Source organism: Mastomys coucha, unplaced genomic scaffold (genome assembly GCF_008632895.1).
Source record: "Mastomys coucha isolate ucsf_1 unplaced genomic scaffold, UCSF_Mcou_1 pScaffold23, whole genome shotgun sequence".
NCBI lineage: Eukaryota > Metazoa > Chordata > Mammalia > Rodentia > Muridae > Mastomys > Mastomys coucha.
In genome coordinates, this window is record NW_022196906.1 from 15,913,921 (window position 1) to 15,928,525 (window position 14,605).

Genomic DNA, 14,605 nt, shown 5'->3' on the forward strand with positions numbered 1-14,605 from the left:
AGGGGAGACAGGCAAGGACACTGATGGGGATAGGTAGAAGAGGGATCCATGTGGCCGCTCTGGTCCTCAGTTTCTCCACATTTTACATTGAGGATGAAGTGAGTTAGGTAAGTGGGTGTTTGAAATCCACACCCGGCCCCTTACTGGGGGATCCAAGAGCCCATGGTCCTCCATTTCTAACCATGCCACACTGCAACCGTCACAGCTTCCACTGGACCTGCAGTGCTGTTTTGGGACGCTGACCTGAGTCAGGCGTTCTGCGGGCAGTCGGCCTACGCAGGCTCCAGAGCCAATGAACAGGCCCCAGGAAGGTGCTCCTTTCTCTCAGTTTCCTTATCCTATATTCCTTATGCTTGGACACAAAGAATTAACTGTGAGGGCCTGGCTAAGCGTGGCTCCTAGCAGCAGGCGAGCTCGGGGCCCCTGTTCCTAATCTTCAGTGTCACAGAATGCAAGACTTGGAGTCACCAGTGGCTGGAGATCCACTCACCCGCCATTGATTCCCACAAATTGGAGGTTCCTCTGGTGGACTTCAGGGTCTGCGGGGTCCTCTTTCCTCTTTGTGGTCGACTGGACCCCCACGGAGGCTCTATCTAAGAGAGACAGACCATGTGGCGTGGGTGGCCTGAGATTCTGAGTCCACTCGGGGTGACTGGGGTCCTGTGTCCCTCACAGATGTCTGCTTACCTGCTCCTTCAGCCACTTGTGAGTCCTGTGATGCCGCTGCTGGCCTGGTGGGCTTCCTGTCAGTGGTATCCTGGGCAGCCGGGGCAGGGTTCTCAGGCTGTAGCTCAGAGGCTGCAGCAGGGCGTGGATTAGAGGAGGACGGCTCTGTGAGAGACGGCGGAACAGAGACGTGTCATCTCAGGACATCAGAAGAATAAAAAAGACCTAGTGTGCTGGTGCAAGCCTATGTCCTTGGGTAGAGGTAGGAGTGCTAGCCTGGGCTACAGAGTGAGATGTTATCTCTAAAAAGCACAATGCTGGTCTTGATGGTAGAGGGCCTGCCTAGCACTCTGAATCTCTGGGTCCTGTCCGCCGCACCACATAAACCAGGTGTGGTGGTGTATCCGTGCAATTCTAGCACTCAGGTATGGAGGCAGGACTACAAATGGGAGGATAGTCTTGGTTAGAGAGTGAGATTCAGTCTCAAAAATCAAACAAACAGTGCTGGAGAGTTGGCTCAGCAGTTAAGGGCACTGGCTGCTCTTCCAGAGATCCTGAGTTCAAATCCCAGCAACCACATGGTGGCTCACAACCATCTACAATGGGATCTGATGCCCTCTTCTGGCGTGCAGGTATACATGCAGATAGAGCACTCAGTTTTCATACATAAAAATAAACAAATCATTAAAAAACAAACAGTTTAAAAAAAAAAAAAAAACAAGGGTTGGCTGGTGCTGGAGATTGTTCTGCCATTAAAACCATGGCTCAGCCTGGTCTACTAAGTAGTTCCAGGACAGCTTGTTCTACTAAGTGAGTTCCAGACGACCTGAGTTCAGTTCCCAGCACCTATGCCAGGTGCCTCACCTCAGCCTGAAACTCCTGGGGATCTGGTATCTTCTTCTGCCCTGTATGGGCATCCTGTTCACATAAGTAACAAATATTTAAACACACACACACAGACACAGACACACACTCAGAGACAGAGAGACAGAGACAGATGAAACAAGGGATGGGCCATGGAGCTGTATGGTGGGGGGAGATAACCAGCTCCTCGGGTAGGTGTCTTAGAAACAGCCCCTCCAGCCAGGCGGTGGTGGTACATGACTTTAATCCCAGCGCTTGGGAGGCAGAGGCAGGCGGATTTCTGAGTTCCAGGACAGCCAGGGCTATACAGACAAACCCTGTCTTGAAAAACAAAAAAAAACAAAACAAAACAAACAAACAAACAAAAAGAAACAGCCCCTCCACAGAGGCACACCTTCATTCACTAAATACATACACGCAATTAAAAATTTTGGCCATAGCTGAGCATTGGTGACATACACTTTTAATCCCAGAATTTGGGAGACAGAGGCAGGAGAATCTGAGTTCCAGGTCAGCCTGGTTTACTGAGTTCCAGGACAGTTTGTTCTACTAAGCAAGTTCCAGGACAGCCAGGGCTATAAGGAAAAACTCTTGTCTCAAAAAAACAAACAAAAGAGTCTTGGCCAAGCCAGGCAGTGGTAGTGCACGCCTTTAATCCCAGCACTTGGGAGGCAGAGGCAGGCAGATTTCTGAGTTTGAGACCATCCTAGTCTACAGAGTGAGATCCAGGACAGCCAGGGCTACACAGAGAAACCCTGTCTCGAAAAACTAAAAAAAAAAAAGAGTTTTGGCCACCACCACACTTTTAATCTCAGAACTTGGGAGGCAGAGGCAGAAGGGTTTCTGTAAGTTTCAGGCCAGTGCGGCCCTGCTTCAAACAAACAGAGAAGGAAGACCTTGGGCAAAGGAAATGGTTATCTGGGATAGGACTTGCTTTGGGACCTAGAATCCACGGATAAGCACTTGTCATACACCATCCTAGAGCCGGGATTAACTGCAGCCTAGCCTATCTGGTAAATTCCAGATCTGCAGGAGACCCTAACTCAAAAAAACACGTTAGGTGGCTGGAGAGATGGCTCAGAGGTTAAGAGCACCATGTGCTCTTCCAGAGGTCCTGAGCTCAATTCTTAGCAACTACATGGTGGCTGACAGCCATCCATAATGAGATCTGATCCCTTCTTGTGGTGTGCAGGGATGCATAGAGAACACTATATAGTCAATAATAAATCTTACAAAAAAGAAAACAAGTTAGATGCATGTGAGGATCACCAGAGGCATCCTCCGACTCCCACAGTGCATCCAACGAACCCCACAAATTGCCTGAGAGTCATGATGGCCATGTGCCATGCTGTCCTTTCTGACAGATGAGCTAGTCCTTAACCACACCTCTGAACTTTCACCAGCCAAGGGCTCAGATTACAGAGGGAGGAAATGGAGGCCCAGCAAACTGAACCTAGGCAGGTGAGCGGTACAATACAGAGTTAGTTGTCCAGCAGCAGCCTGCTGGTGACAGAGCGGTGACGGAGCACGGAGGCCTCCCAGTCCTGGCTTCAGACTCAATTCTCACCCTCTGTGTCACCCTGAGTATTGAAATTGCAGCAAGAGTGTGGTGGTCAGAAGAGAGATGAGAACTTCATATGTAGGAGATGTATGCCCTAGGTAACAGGCTTAAACATCTCTGTGACCTAGAACCTCCCCTCCCACCAAAACCCCCCCATATTTTAACTCATGGCATTACTATGTAGCCTAGGCTGGCCTAGAACTTGCAGCAATTCTTCTGACTTGTTGCCCAAGTACAGGGCTCAAGGTGTGCAACCCCACTCCTTCCTGGTGTTTTGTCTTCTTTATCTGTGTGTGGTGACTGTGTGCATGTGTGCTTGTGTGTATATGACTGGATCTGTGAGCGTGACTCTGTGTACGTATGTGCACACACACATGGGAGTAAGACTCTGAGTGTGTGAGACTGTGCGTGCACATGCACACATGCATGAAGGTCAGGGGACAGTCTCTGGTGCAGGTCCTTTATCTTCCATCTCCTAGGAGTCCAGTCCTTTGCGATTTGCTCCTATGTAGGCCAGGCTAGCTAGCCTGCAGGCTTCTGGACCCTCGTGCCTCTGCCTCTCATAGGAGTGCTTGGATTATGTGCCACTATACATGGCTTTTACGAGGTTCTTTAAAGAATTCACACAACGTATTGCCTGCCTAAGCCACATGAGGGATGTCTTTTTTGTTTGTTTATTTGTTTGTTTTTGAGACAGGGTTTCTCTGTACAGCCCTGGCTGTCCTGGAACTCACTCTGTAGACCACGCTGGCCTTGAACTCAGAAATCCGCCTGCCTCTGCCTCCCAAGTGCTGGGATTAAAGGTGTGTGCCACCACCACTGCCCGGCTAGGATGGACTGTCTTGATCTAACACCAAGCAGGTATCACTCTGGTCACCAGGAACAGGGAATGGGAGCCATTAGAAAATTTAAAAACTAAAACTTAAATTTATATTCTTCAAGACCAGCTCCCTGTAGAGCTTAGACTGGCCCAGATCTCATTTCCTGGCTCAGGGTGTTCTTGGATCTGTGGTGACCTTCCTGCCTCAGTGGTAAGGATAGGGACATGGACCACCAAACCTTTGAAAAACTTTGTATTTATAAACTATTTTACAAACTGGGACTCGGTACACAGTTTAGTAGTAAAGTGCTTGCCTAGAATCCCCAGTGAGGGCTGGGGTATGGCTCAGAAGTAGCATGTGAAGCCTTGGATTCCAATGTCAGCACCACAATCAATCAACCAATCAAATCAAAACCCCACTCTTCCAAAACTTTACCAGGAGAAGATAAAAGTACAGTAGGGGCTGGGCGGTGGTGGCGCATGTCTTTAATCCCAGCACTTGGGAGGCAGAGGCAGGCAGATTTCTGAGTTCGAGGCCAGCCCGGTCTACAGAGTGAGTTCCAGGACAGCCAGGGCTACACAGAGAAACCCTGTTTCGAAAAACCAAAACAAAAAACCAAAATAAAAACAAAACAAAAAAACAACAAAAAAAGTACAGTAGGTTAGGTGCTGTGCAGCAGGCCTCTAATCCCAGCACTGGAGAAACCAGAGGGCAGAGGGCAGAGGGTAGGTAGAGGCTCTCTGTGAGACTGATATCAGGTTGGTCTACAAAGAAGCTCCAGGCCAGTCAAGGCTACATGGCAAGACTCTATCTCAATCAAAAAGCAACCAAGCTTTGGAGATGGTCAACTGCAGATCATTATAAAGACGCTTCTTGCTGCTGGAGTAGCCTCCAAGATGGCGTCTGCTGTACAAGGCTGGCAACCTGACTTACGTGAATGAGCACTGCCCTCTCCACGCAGGCTCCCAACACATGTAAAACACACACACACACACACACACACACACACACACAAAGGGGCACTTTTACTCCACTTATCACTTATTTTAAGTTTTTTCTTAATTCTAAGTTTTAAAAAAATTTTTTTAGTGTGTGCATATGTGTGTTTTGCCTGATTCTATGTCTATGCATGTCTGCCTGTCTGTCTGTCTGTCTATGCACCATGTGCATCTTGGTGCCTGCACAAAAGAGAAAAAATATCCATTAGTTTCTTTGGAACTGGATGGTGTGAGCATCATGTGGGAGCTGGGAATTGAACCTGGGCCTCTGCAAGACCAGCCAGTGCTCTTAACTGCTGAGCTGTCTCTCAGCCCTTTGTTTTTTGCTTTTGTTTTTGTTGTTTTGTTTTGTTTTGTTTTTTGGAGACAGGGTTTCTCTGAATAGCCCTGGCTGTCCTGGAACTCATTTCTGTAGACCAGGCTGGCCTTGAATTCAGAAGTCCTCCTGCTTCTGCCTCCCAAGTGCTGGGATTAAAATTAAAGGCATGTGCCACCAAGTCCGGCTCCTCCACCCCCCCTTTTTTTGTTTTTGTTTTTTTCAAACAAGGTCTTAATGTGTAACTTTGGTGGCTTAGAACTGACTATGTGACCGAGCTGGCACCAAAATACGAGTGTTTGCTCTCTGCCTCAGGAGTGATGAGATCAAAGGCGTGTACTACCATGCCGACACATGTGACTTCTTGAACCCTGTCTCTAAGGATGTGCAGTATTCAAGCTCAAGCTGCCTGTGGCCCTCCTCATCCTGCTGTAGCTCCGAGCCCCTCCTTCCTGACGGCACCCACGTCTTGCTATGGGTCCAGGTCCACCGAGGGCCCAAGAGTGGAAGGTCTCTTTAATGGTTGAATTTTTTTTTAAAAGATTCAATAGTTTGTTTTTGGAGGGAAGGTCTCACTGTGTAACCCTGGCTGGCCTGACACGCAGGGATGGCCTGCCTCAGTTTCCCAAGCACTAGGATTAAAGGTAGGAGCCGCTGCTGCTGCCACTAACTTTTTTTTGTAACAGAAGCAATTCACTACTTCCTGACGTTCCTGGGCGTTACTCAAGTTCTGTCAGAAGTGGAGCGCTTTACTAGGTAGGCTAAGTGTGGACAGGACAGGGTGGGGGGGCACTTGGCTACAAATGTATCCAAAAGCAGTATAGTCCAGGGTGTGGTGACCCAGCTGACAGAGAGCTGGATTTACTTTGTGAGCCAGGAGCCAGTGTGGGGTGGGTGAAACTTCTCATTTACTTATTTATTATTATTGTTTTGCAGTCCTGGGGATAGAACCTGGGTTGTGTACACTATTGTAGTATTCTTTTGGTTTTTTTTTGTTGTTGTTGTTGTTTTAGGTTTTTTTGGTTTTTCGATTCAGGGTTTCTCTGTGTAGCCCTGGCTGTCCTGGAACTCACTCTGTAGACCAGGCTGGCCTCGAACTCAGAAATCCTCCTGCCTCTGCCTATATTGTAGTATTCTTAACTGAGTTGTGGCTCTGGCTGGCTCACTGTCTTTTTTGAGACCGAGTCTCATGTGGTCCAGGCTGGCCTCAAACTCACGGCCTCTACCTCCCAAGTTCTGGGATAGAACCCAGCACTTCCTGCATTCTATCAACCAAATTACATCCTCAGGTGGCTCTTGCTCTTGTTGTTTTGTGGGTCTTTCTTTACACCCCAGGCTTACCTTGTGCTGCAGAGCCTCAGTCCTGGGTGCTGAGATAGATGGCATGCTCCACTATGCCTGGCTTAGCGCTCCAGTTTTAAATGCTGGGCTGGGGGCTGGAGGGCTGGCAGGACAGCTCAGTGGGTAAGGGAACTTTCCTGATGATCTGAGTTCATCTATGTGTAAGCTGGACAGAATGGTGGAAGTCTGCAATTCCAGGGTTCCTATGGCAAGATGAGGAACCACTGGAAGCCCTTGGGTTAGTCTGGGGAACCAGCAGCAAAGGAGAGAGAAGCAGAAGGTGAGCACCGGCGTCTGACATGGGCATGCCTTCCATAGCAACATGCTTGCCTCCCCCAAACACACTACGAATAAAAACAGGAATAACGAGCCGGGCAGTGGTAGTGCACGCCTTAAATCCCAGCACTTGAGAGGCAGAAGCAGGTGGATTTCTGAGTTTGAGGCCAGCCTGGTCTACAGAGTGAATTCCAGGACAGCCAGGGCTCCACAGACAAACCCTGTCTCGAAAAACCAAAACCAAACCAAAACAAAAAAAGAACAACAACAACAACAACAACAACAAAAACCAAAAAGCAAAAAACAATGGGGTTGGGGATTTAGCTTAGTGGTAGAGCGCTTGCCTAGCAAGTGCAAGGCCCTGGGTTCAGCCCTCAGCCCTTAAAAAACCAAAACCAAAAACAAAAACAAAACTGGAATAACAATAAACCTTAGATATAGTCTGTGGGCTGGCTCATCACTATAATACCAGGCTCCAGGACTAGGAGACTGAGGCAGGAGGAACGTGGGTGAGTGCAGCCTATGTGTATGTGTATATGTGTGTGTGTGTGTGTGTGTGTGTGTGTGTGTGTGTGTATGTGTACGTGTATGTGTGTGTATATGTATATGTGTATGTATACGTGCTGTATATGTACAAGAGCCCATGTGAAGAAGAGAAAGAAGACAAATAAACAAACTAGGCTTAAAAGGTTCCTTCCAACGCCAGCAGGGTATTCACATGTTGAAATAACATCAGGTGCTAGCTGAGCATGTGGCTCACGTCTTTAGTCCCAGCACTCGGGAGGCAGAGGCAGGTGGATTTCTGAGTTAAATGCCAGCCTGGTCTACACACTGAGTTCCAGGACAGCCAGGGATACACAGAAAACCCTGTTTTGGAAAAAACAAACCTAAGCAAAACAAAAACAACAGCAGCAACCGCAGACCTACAGTGGCCCGTGTCTCAGCACTCTGCATCGGTGCACTCAAACAACTTCAGGTCAAAAACAACAGTAGGAAAAAAAAACAACAAAACCCTTTTCTGGGCCAGCAAGAGGGCTTAAGTGCTTGCTGCCAAGCCTGACTCCTGAAAGTTAGCCTCTGACACTCCCCATAAGTAAAAGTGTAACAATTTTTAAAAATCCCTTGCGCTGGGGCGATGGTTCAGTGAGCACAGCAGCTGCAGTTCAAGCCTTAGGATCGGAGTTCAAATCCCCAAACCCTGATGACCTGAGTTCATCTATGTGTAAGCTGGACACAGAGGTGGAAACATGGCAGTGTGTGTCTGTGATCCCAGGGCAGCTATGGAGAGATGGGTGCACAGCTGCAGACTCCCAGGACCCTAAGTCGGACAGTGGGGGAGCGAATGGAGGAAACAAAGCACTCCTCAAACCAATGTCTGTGGCTGTGCGGTGGCTGCTCACTGGATGCTCAAGTGTGTTCAGCACCTCCCACCCCTTTCTCCGGGCCTGTCTCCCCACTACCTGGGAGGTTGACCAGGAGGATCACAGGTCAAAGGCCTGCCCCAGCTTAGGTGGGTTTGAGACCAGGCTGCACAATTGTAAGACTTTATCTAAGAACAAAACAAATAAAGGGGCTGGTGTGATGACTCAGCAGGTTAGCCACAAGAGCCTGAATTCAGATTCCCAGACCCATGGAGAAACAGCTAGACACAGGGCTGGCAAGGTGGCTCAGTTGATAAAAGGAGCTTGCTGTCAAGCCTGGTGACCTGAGTTTGACCACAAAGTGGAAGAAGAGAACAGATCCTCCCCAAATGGCTCTCTAACCACCACACATTACCCCCCAATGGTAATAGATGTGATAAAATTCGGAAGCGGGCACTCAGCGGTGTGGCTCTTGCCTGGCTTGCAAGATGTCCACAGCCCTGTCCCAGCACTGGAGGGAAAAAAATTAAAGTGGAAAAAACAAGAAACAGAGAATCTTGTTTTTCTGAAACACAAGACCATTTAAGGAAATCAGGCAGGCACAGGGCATGTTTTCAAGGACACGAAAATCTAAATTAGCAGCTGAAGGTGGGGTGCAGCAATGTCATTAAAAGGGATATAGGAAGGCCGGGGTGGCGGTGCATGCCTGAGGGCCCAGGGAATGGAGAGGGTGAGGCAGGAGGATTGTTTGGTAGCCAGCCAGGGAAGCACAGAGAAACATCATCTTCAAAAAGCAAAATTCGGGGCAAGTGAGACGGGTCAGTGAAGAAAGGAGCTTGCTGCTAAGTGGCTGGCTTGAGTTTGATCGCTGGGACCCACAAGGTGGGAGACAGATGTCTCCCCAAAGCTGCGCCCGGACACCCACACATGCCCGCACAAACCCGGAACAAGTAAATACGTTTGTAAGTAAAACGAAAGAGGATAAAGTATGTTGGCCAAGCATGGCAGTGAGCATCTGTGACCCCGGTGCTGGGAGGGGGATGAAGGAAGATCAGGACTTTGAGGCTGTGGGTGGCTTGCACTACTTGGGAAAGTCCCTGTTTCAGAAAACTAAAAAAAAAAAAACAAAACAAAACAGGAGAAAAATGAAAAACATATATACTGACTGGATGGAGATGAAAGCTGAAATTGAGAAACGGGTGAGCCAGACTCAGTAAGATGGCACACACCATGCCACTGGACAACTGTGTCTGTGTTTTCTAAGATTTATTTTTAATCAAGAGTGTGCCTGGGGAGGCTCAGAAGGCTTGGGGAGACGCAGGTGGCTGTGAGCCTCCTGGTGAGGCTGCTGAGAGGCAAACAAGTCCTCTGCAAGAGCAGCCAGGGCTCGTACCTGCCTCAGAGCCACCTCTCCAGCCCCTGGTTTTATTTTATTTGTATTTTTGAGGCAGGGTCTTATGTACCCCAGGCTGCCCTTTAATTCTCTCTTAAAACACAATAAACATAGGGAAAGTGACAAGAACTTCCTTTTTTCTTTCTCTGTCTTCTTCAAGACAGGGTTTTTCTGTGTAGCTCTGGCTATCCTGGAACTTACTCTGTAGACCAGGCTAGCTCAAACTCATATCTGCCTGCCTCTGCCTCCTGAGTGCTGGGGTTAACGGTGTGTGCCACCTCTATAAAGCTTTTATTTTTTGTTTGTTTGTTTTTGTTTTTTCGGGACAGGGTTTCTCTGTGTAGCCCTGGCTGTCCTGGAACTCACTCTGTAGACCAGGCAGGCCTGGAACTCAGAAATCCACCTCCCAAGTGCTGGGAATAAAGGTGTGCACCACCTCTGCCCGGCTCAAGCTTTTACTCTTTTATTTTTTGCATTCTCTAACTGTTGATCCTTCTGCCTCCAACTCCACAAGCCCTCTCCAGCCAAGGCAGCCCAAGCCTGTGTTTACTCTACATTTTCTTTCTTTTCCTTTCTGTTCTCTCTTTATCAAGATGGCATCTTGCTATGTAGCCCTAGAACTACCTAGGACTCACCACAATCCTCCTGCCTCAGTCTCCCAAGTGCAGGAATGAGCTTGGAAGGTTACATATGCTACCGTGCTTGGTAGAGTTTGCATTTTATGTGGCTGGAGAAAACCAAAGGGAAAACAGGAGGAGTTCAGGGTCAGGGCCCAGCCCAGGAGCAGACTGCCTGCCCAGGACGCACAAGGCCCTGGGTGCCACTGCAGCTGAAAAAATAAATATAATCAACCAAAACAATAATATCCACCAGCTTTGTGGTACCAGATACTAAAAACATACTTTTCTTTTATGCATTTGAAAAATTCAAGCTGGCTATGTTGGCTCAAGCCTGAGGTCCCAACTTTGGTGAGCCAGATGGAGGAGGGCAACAAGAGTAGCCTGGGCTACAAAATAGAACTGTCTCAAACACACATACTCCTAGGAAATAAACATAGGACTGAGGCTGGGGCAGGAGAACATGTGAGAGCCAATTCCAGGCCCTGGGTACCACCCCCAGCACCAAGGCATGGTGGCTCTCCGCACTCAAGGGGAAGAGGCTATCCTGAGCTACCTCAGACACTGCCTCTAAATTAATGAATTAAACTAAAAAATAGAAATTCAGAAGTGGGGCTGGAGCATGGCCCAGGTAGAATGCTGGCCTAGTATGTTTGAGGTATGGCAGCCAAGAGCAGGAGTTGTGCTGGTTGCGTACCCCTGTAATCCCAACACTCAGAGAAGCTGAGGCTGCAGCATGACCATGAGTTCCAGGCTAGCTTGAGACCCTATCTCAGCAAAACAGAACAAACAAAAATCTAAAAAACAGCTACACCTAGATTTCTGGTATTCTAGATTTTTCTGTACTTTCCAATCCTTCTGCAAAGAAAATAAATCACATTTTTGTTGTTTGAGTCAAGGTCTTGCTTGGGCTGTCCTGGAGCTCACTATGTAGAGCAGGCTGGCCTCAGACTCAAAGACCTACTTGTCTCTGCCTTTAGAATGCTGGGATTAAAGGAATGTTGCCACCACATTTGGCTTTAAGATTTGGGGTGGTGTGTGTGTGTGTGCGCGTGCGCGTGCGTGTACATGTGGTGTATGTACAGGAATGCAGGCCTTTCAGTCCATCCTGTCTACCTCTCTCAAGCTAGGCAATGTGTCTGTGTGTTTGTGGAGGTGTGGGCTTCCCTGACTCTTCAGATGGAGAAAGTAAATTCCTGCTCTGCTGAAAAACATAGCCCTCACTAGATGCTAAAGAGGTCACCTCCCCTGCCTCTTCCTCCAAGGAGTGCCCTGTGATTGGTCATCAGGCCCACCACCTTCAGCAGAGACTATGTGGTGACGTCAGGAGTCTGTGACACTCACCCTTGGATGCTTAGATTCCCCCAGCACCTCACTCTTTGTCCTCCACCTTCTAGATCATTCATTAGCCCAAGTTCTTCTTGACCCCAGGGCCTTTGATCCTGGGCTGTGCCTGGCCTGGAGCTTTTTATCATCGCTTCTCTGCCCAAGAGGCTTTATCTTCTCCATCATCTCCTACTTTAGCATCTGCTGTTTAAGATTCACTCTATAGCCGGGTGGTGGTGGCACAAGCCTTTAGTCCCAGCACCTGGGAGGCAGAAGCAGGCGGATTTCTGAGTTTGAGGCCAGCCTGGTCTACAGAGTGAGTTCCAGGACAGCCAGGGCTACACAGAGAAATCCGGTCTTGAAAAAAAAAAAAAAAAAAAAGATTCACTCAGTAGCCCGGGCTGGTCTTGAAGCTGAGGTAATTCCCCTGTTTCAGCCTCCTGAGTGCTGGGCTTATAAGCTTGTGCTACCACACCTGGATATATTAAAGGGCATTGCAGAGCCCAGAGCTGACGGGGAGCATCCAGGGCCAGACTTCACAACTGGATTCACAGTGCTAGGGCCAGAACCCAGGGCCTTACAGCACTAGAAAGCTGATCTACCACTGGACCACCCTCAGCCCCTCACTGGGGGGTTCTAGGCAGAGGCTCTACCAACAGGGCCACACCCCAGCACAATGATCTGTCAGGACTCCCAAGTTACACATGGAGAGTATGGCAGTTTGAGCTATGGCAGTAGACCACACAGAGCTTGGAAAGTGTGCTCAAGATTACAGACGAGGGCATGGGGCAGCTATGTTCCCAGTGAACTGTCACTGGCTCTGCCCCGTTTCCCTCAGTTATGATCGAACACATATTTCTCATGTGCATACTTTGTCTCTCGTACATTTTTTTTGTTTGTTTGTTTGTTTTTTCGAGACAGGGTTTCTCTGTGTAGCCCTGGCTGTCCTGGAGCTCACTCTGTAGACCAGGCTGGCCTCGAACTCAGAAATCCACCTGCCTCTGCCTCTCAAGTGCTGGAACTAAAGGCGTGTGTCACCACTGCCTGGCTCTCGTACATTTTCTTAAGTTTTTTTTTTTTCTTTTCTTAAGTACACTTATTTCTGGGCATGTTGGTGTTCACATCTTTAATTCCAATACTCCAGAGTCAGAGGCAGGCAGATCTCTGTGAATTTGAAGGTGGTGGTGAAGAACCTGGTGGACATAATGAGACCCTGTCTCTAAAAATAAAGTACATTTACTTATGTACAATTTACTTAGTGGGGGGAGAAAGGGTGTGTGTCACGGCTTGGTGCCTGTGTGAGGATCAGAGGACAGCTTGTATGTGGGGGTTGGTTCTTTCCAATATGTGAGTCTCTTGGTCAGACATGGTGGTGTGTGCCTTCAATCCCAGAATTCGGGAGGCAGAGGAGGGGAGGTATCTGTCAACTGGAGGCCAGCCTGGTCTCCATGGCAAGTCTCCAGGACAACCAGTGATATACAGTGAGACCCTGTCTCAAAAAACAAACAAAATGTGGGTCTGAGATCGGACTTGGCAGCAAGCACCTTCACCTGCTGAGCCCTCTTGCAGGCCCTGAGCAGGGACATTGGTAAGTATGATCTGTTGCTGTGGTCTCGGTTATCTGTGACAGCAAGCATCCGCTGAAGGAGATGAAACAAGTGAATATACTACAGCTCCATCTAAGTGAGGCCAAGATGCAGCAACAGGGAGTGTAGTGAGACATGAGGGAGGACTTTTGGGGTGGTAGTCTTCCACAGGCAGTGAACATAGCTTTGTCTCTATGTCCTGTGAGCAGAAGGCCCCATGACTGCCCTGGGAGGCATGTCTGGAATGGAGGGTGCCTCTCAAAGATTCCAAGGCTGTGCTGGGCGGGCCCCTGGCCAGGGGCCAGAACCTCAGGGCTGGGTGTTTGGATGGACACGGAACAGAGGGGTGGTTTCCGTAGCTGGCCAGAAACAACAGGGAAGCGGGGAAACACAGCTGGGCCCTCGCCCTGCAGCCGGTGCCCGTTAAGAGTCAGCAGGGCTCCAGCCAGCATGACCCGGATCTGGGGGTGAGATGCAGGCTTCCATGGATCCTAGGTGCAGACCTGGCACAGTGATTCCTGGTGCTAAGCCTCAGTTTCCCCAACTATAAGCTGAAGTTGGGCATGGATTAAACGTCCTGTAATTCCAGCTACTGGGGTGGAGGTGGGGGTCTAAAGCAGACAGGTTGAGAGTTCAAGGCTAAGCCAGCCGAGGTCTCCTGATACACAGCAGTGGGGATGGAGGGAGGAAGAGAGGGAGAGAAAGACGGGACGGGCTCAAGGCTGGACCTTACGACACAGCAAGACTGCCTCAAACGCCACACACTCCAAAAGGGAAAAGAAGGGAAACTCAAGAGCAAGCAACCCAAAGGAAACAGATGAGGTCAACCTGCAAACTGTCAGCAGAAGCACTGCTTGAGCGCTTACTGTATGCATTCACTCCTCAGGGTCCTGGAAGGGTCTATCTGTATGAGAGCAAGTCACAGGGAAGAAAATGGAGGTCCAGAGAGGTGGTGTCATTCAGCTGGGGTCACACAGTGATGGAAACTGGGGTATCGGGCTGTGGGCCCATCTTCCTCGGCCCCCCGCTTGGTGAGACACTTAGCACAGCAGCTGGCACCCCTTGGTCTGTGCCAAGACAGTACAGCTGTCACTAATCTTATGAATCATTCTGGCAGCTTCTGGGCAGCCGGCGATCTGTGTACAGCCCTTCCTGGCACGAGGGCTCAGCACTTCCTCCGGGCACACCCCCTTCTTCTTCCAAAGGCCACTAGGCTTGGGTAGGGTCTCCTTTGCCCTCAAGGCTCAATGGTTGGTTCTGCCATTGAGGGCCACTCCTGGGGTTTTTATCTAGTGTTACGTGAACTAAGCAGATCTGTGGAGAGGAGATTCACTCATCTGAGCAGTGAGTTAGAGATGTCGCAGAACTCCTGAGCACCGGATCCAGCCATGCCCAAAGCTGTCCGTCAGTAACACAAACAAGACACTACTATCCATTGTCTTCATTCCTGCCAGCTTTTTTTTTTTTTTTTTTTTTTTT

The 14,605-nt window shown here is 49.1% G+C and overlaps 1 protein-coding gene across 2 annotated transcripts in view; it reads right to left on the bottom strand.

The window, feature by feature from the left end:
- Positions 1-14,605, bottom strand: part of Kank2 (KN motif and ankyrin repeat domains 2) — a 33,087-nt gene that overhangs the window by 12,637 nt on the left and 5,845 nt on the right. For both annotated transcript variants that reach the window (XM_031344012.1, XM_031344013.1), the window contains exons 4-5: positions 688-831; positions 491-593 (exon numbers count right to left, since the gene is read on the bottom strand). In XM_031344012.1, the coding sequence (XP_031199872.1) occupies positions 491-593; positions 688-831 (247 nt within the window). The remainder of the gene's footprint in view (positions 1-490; positions 594-687; positions 832-14,605) is intronic.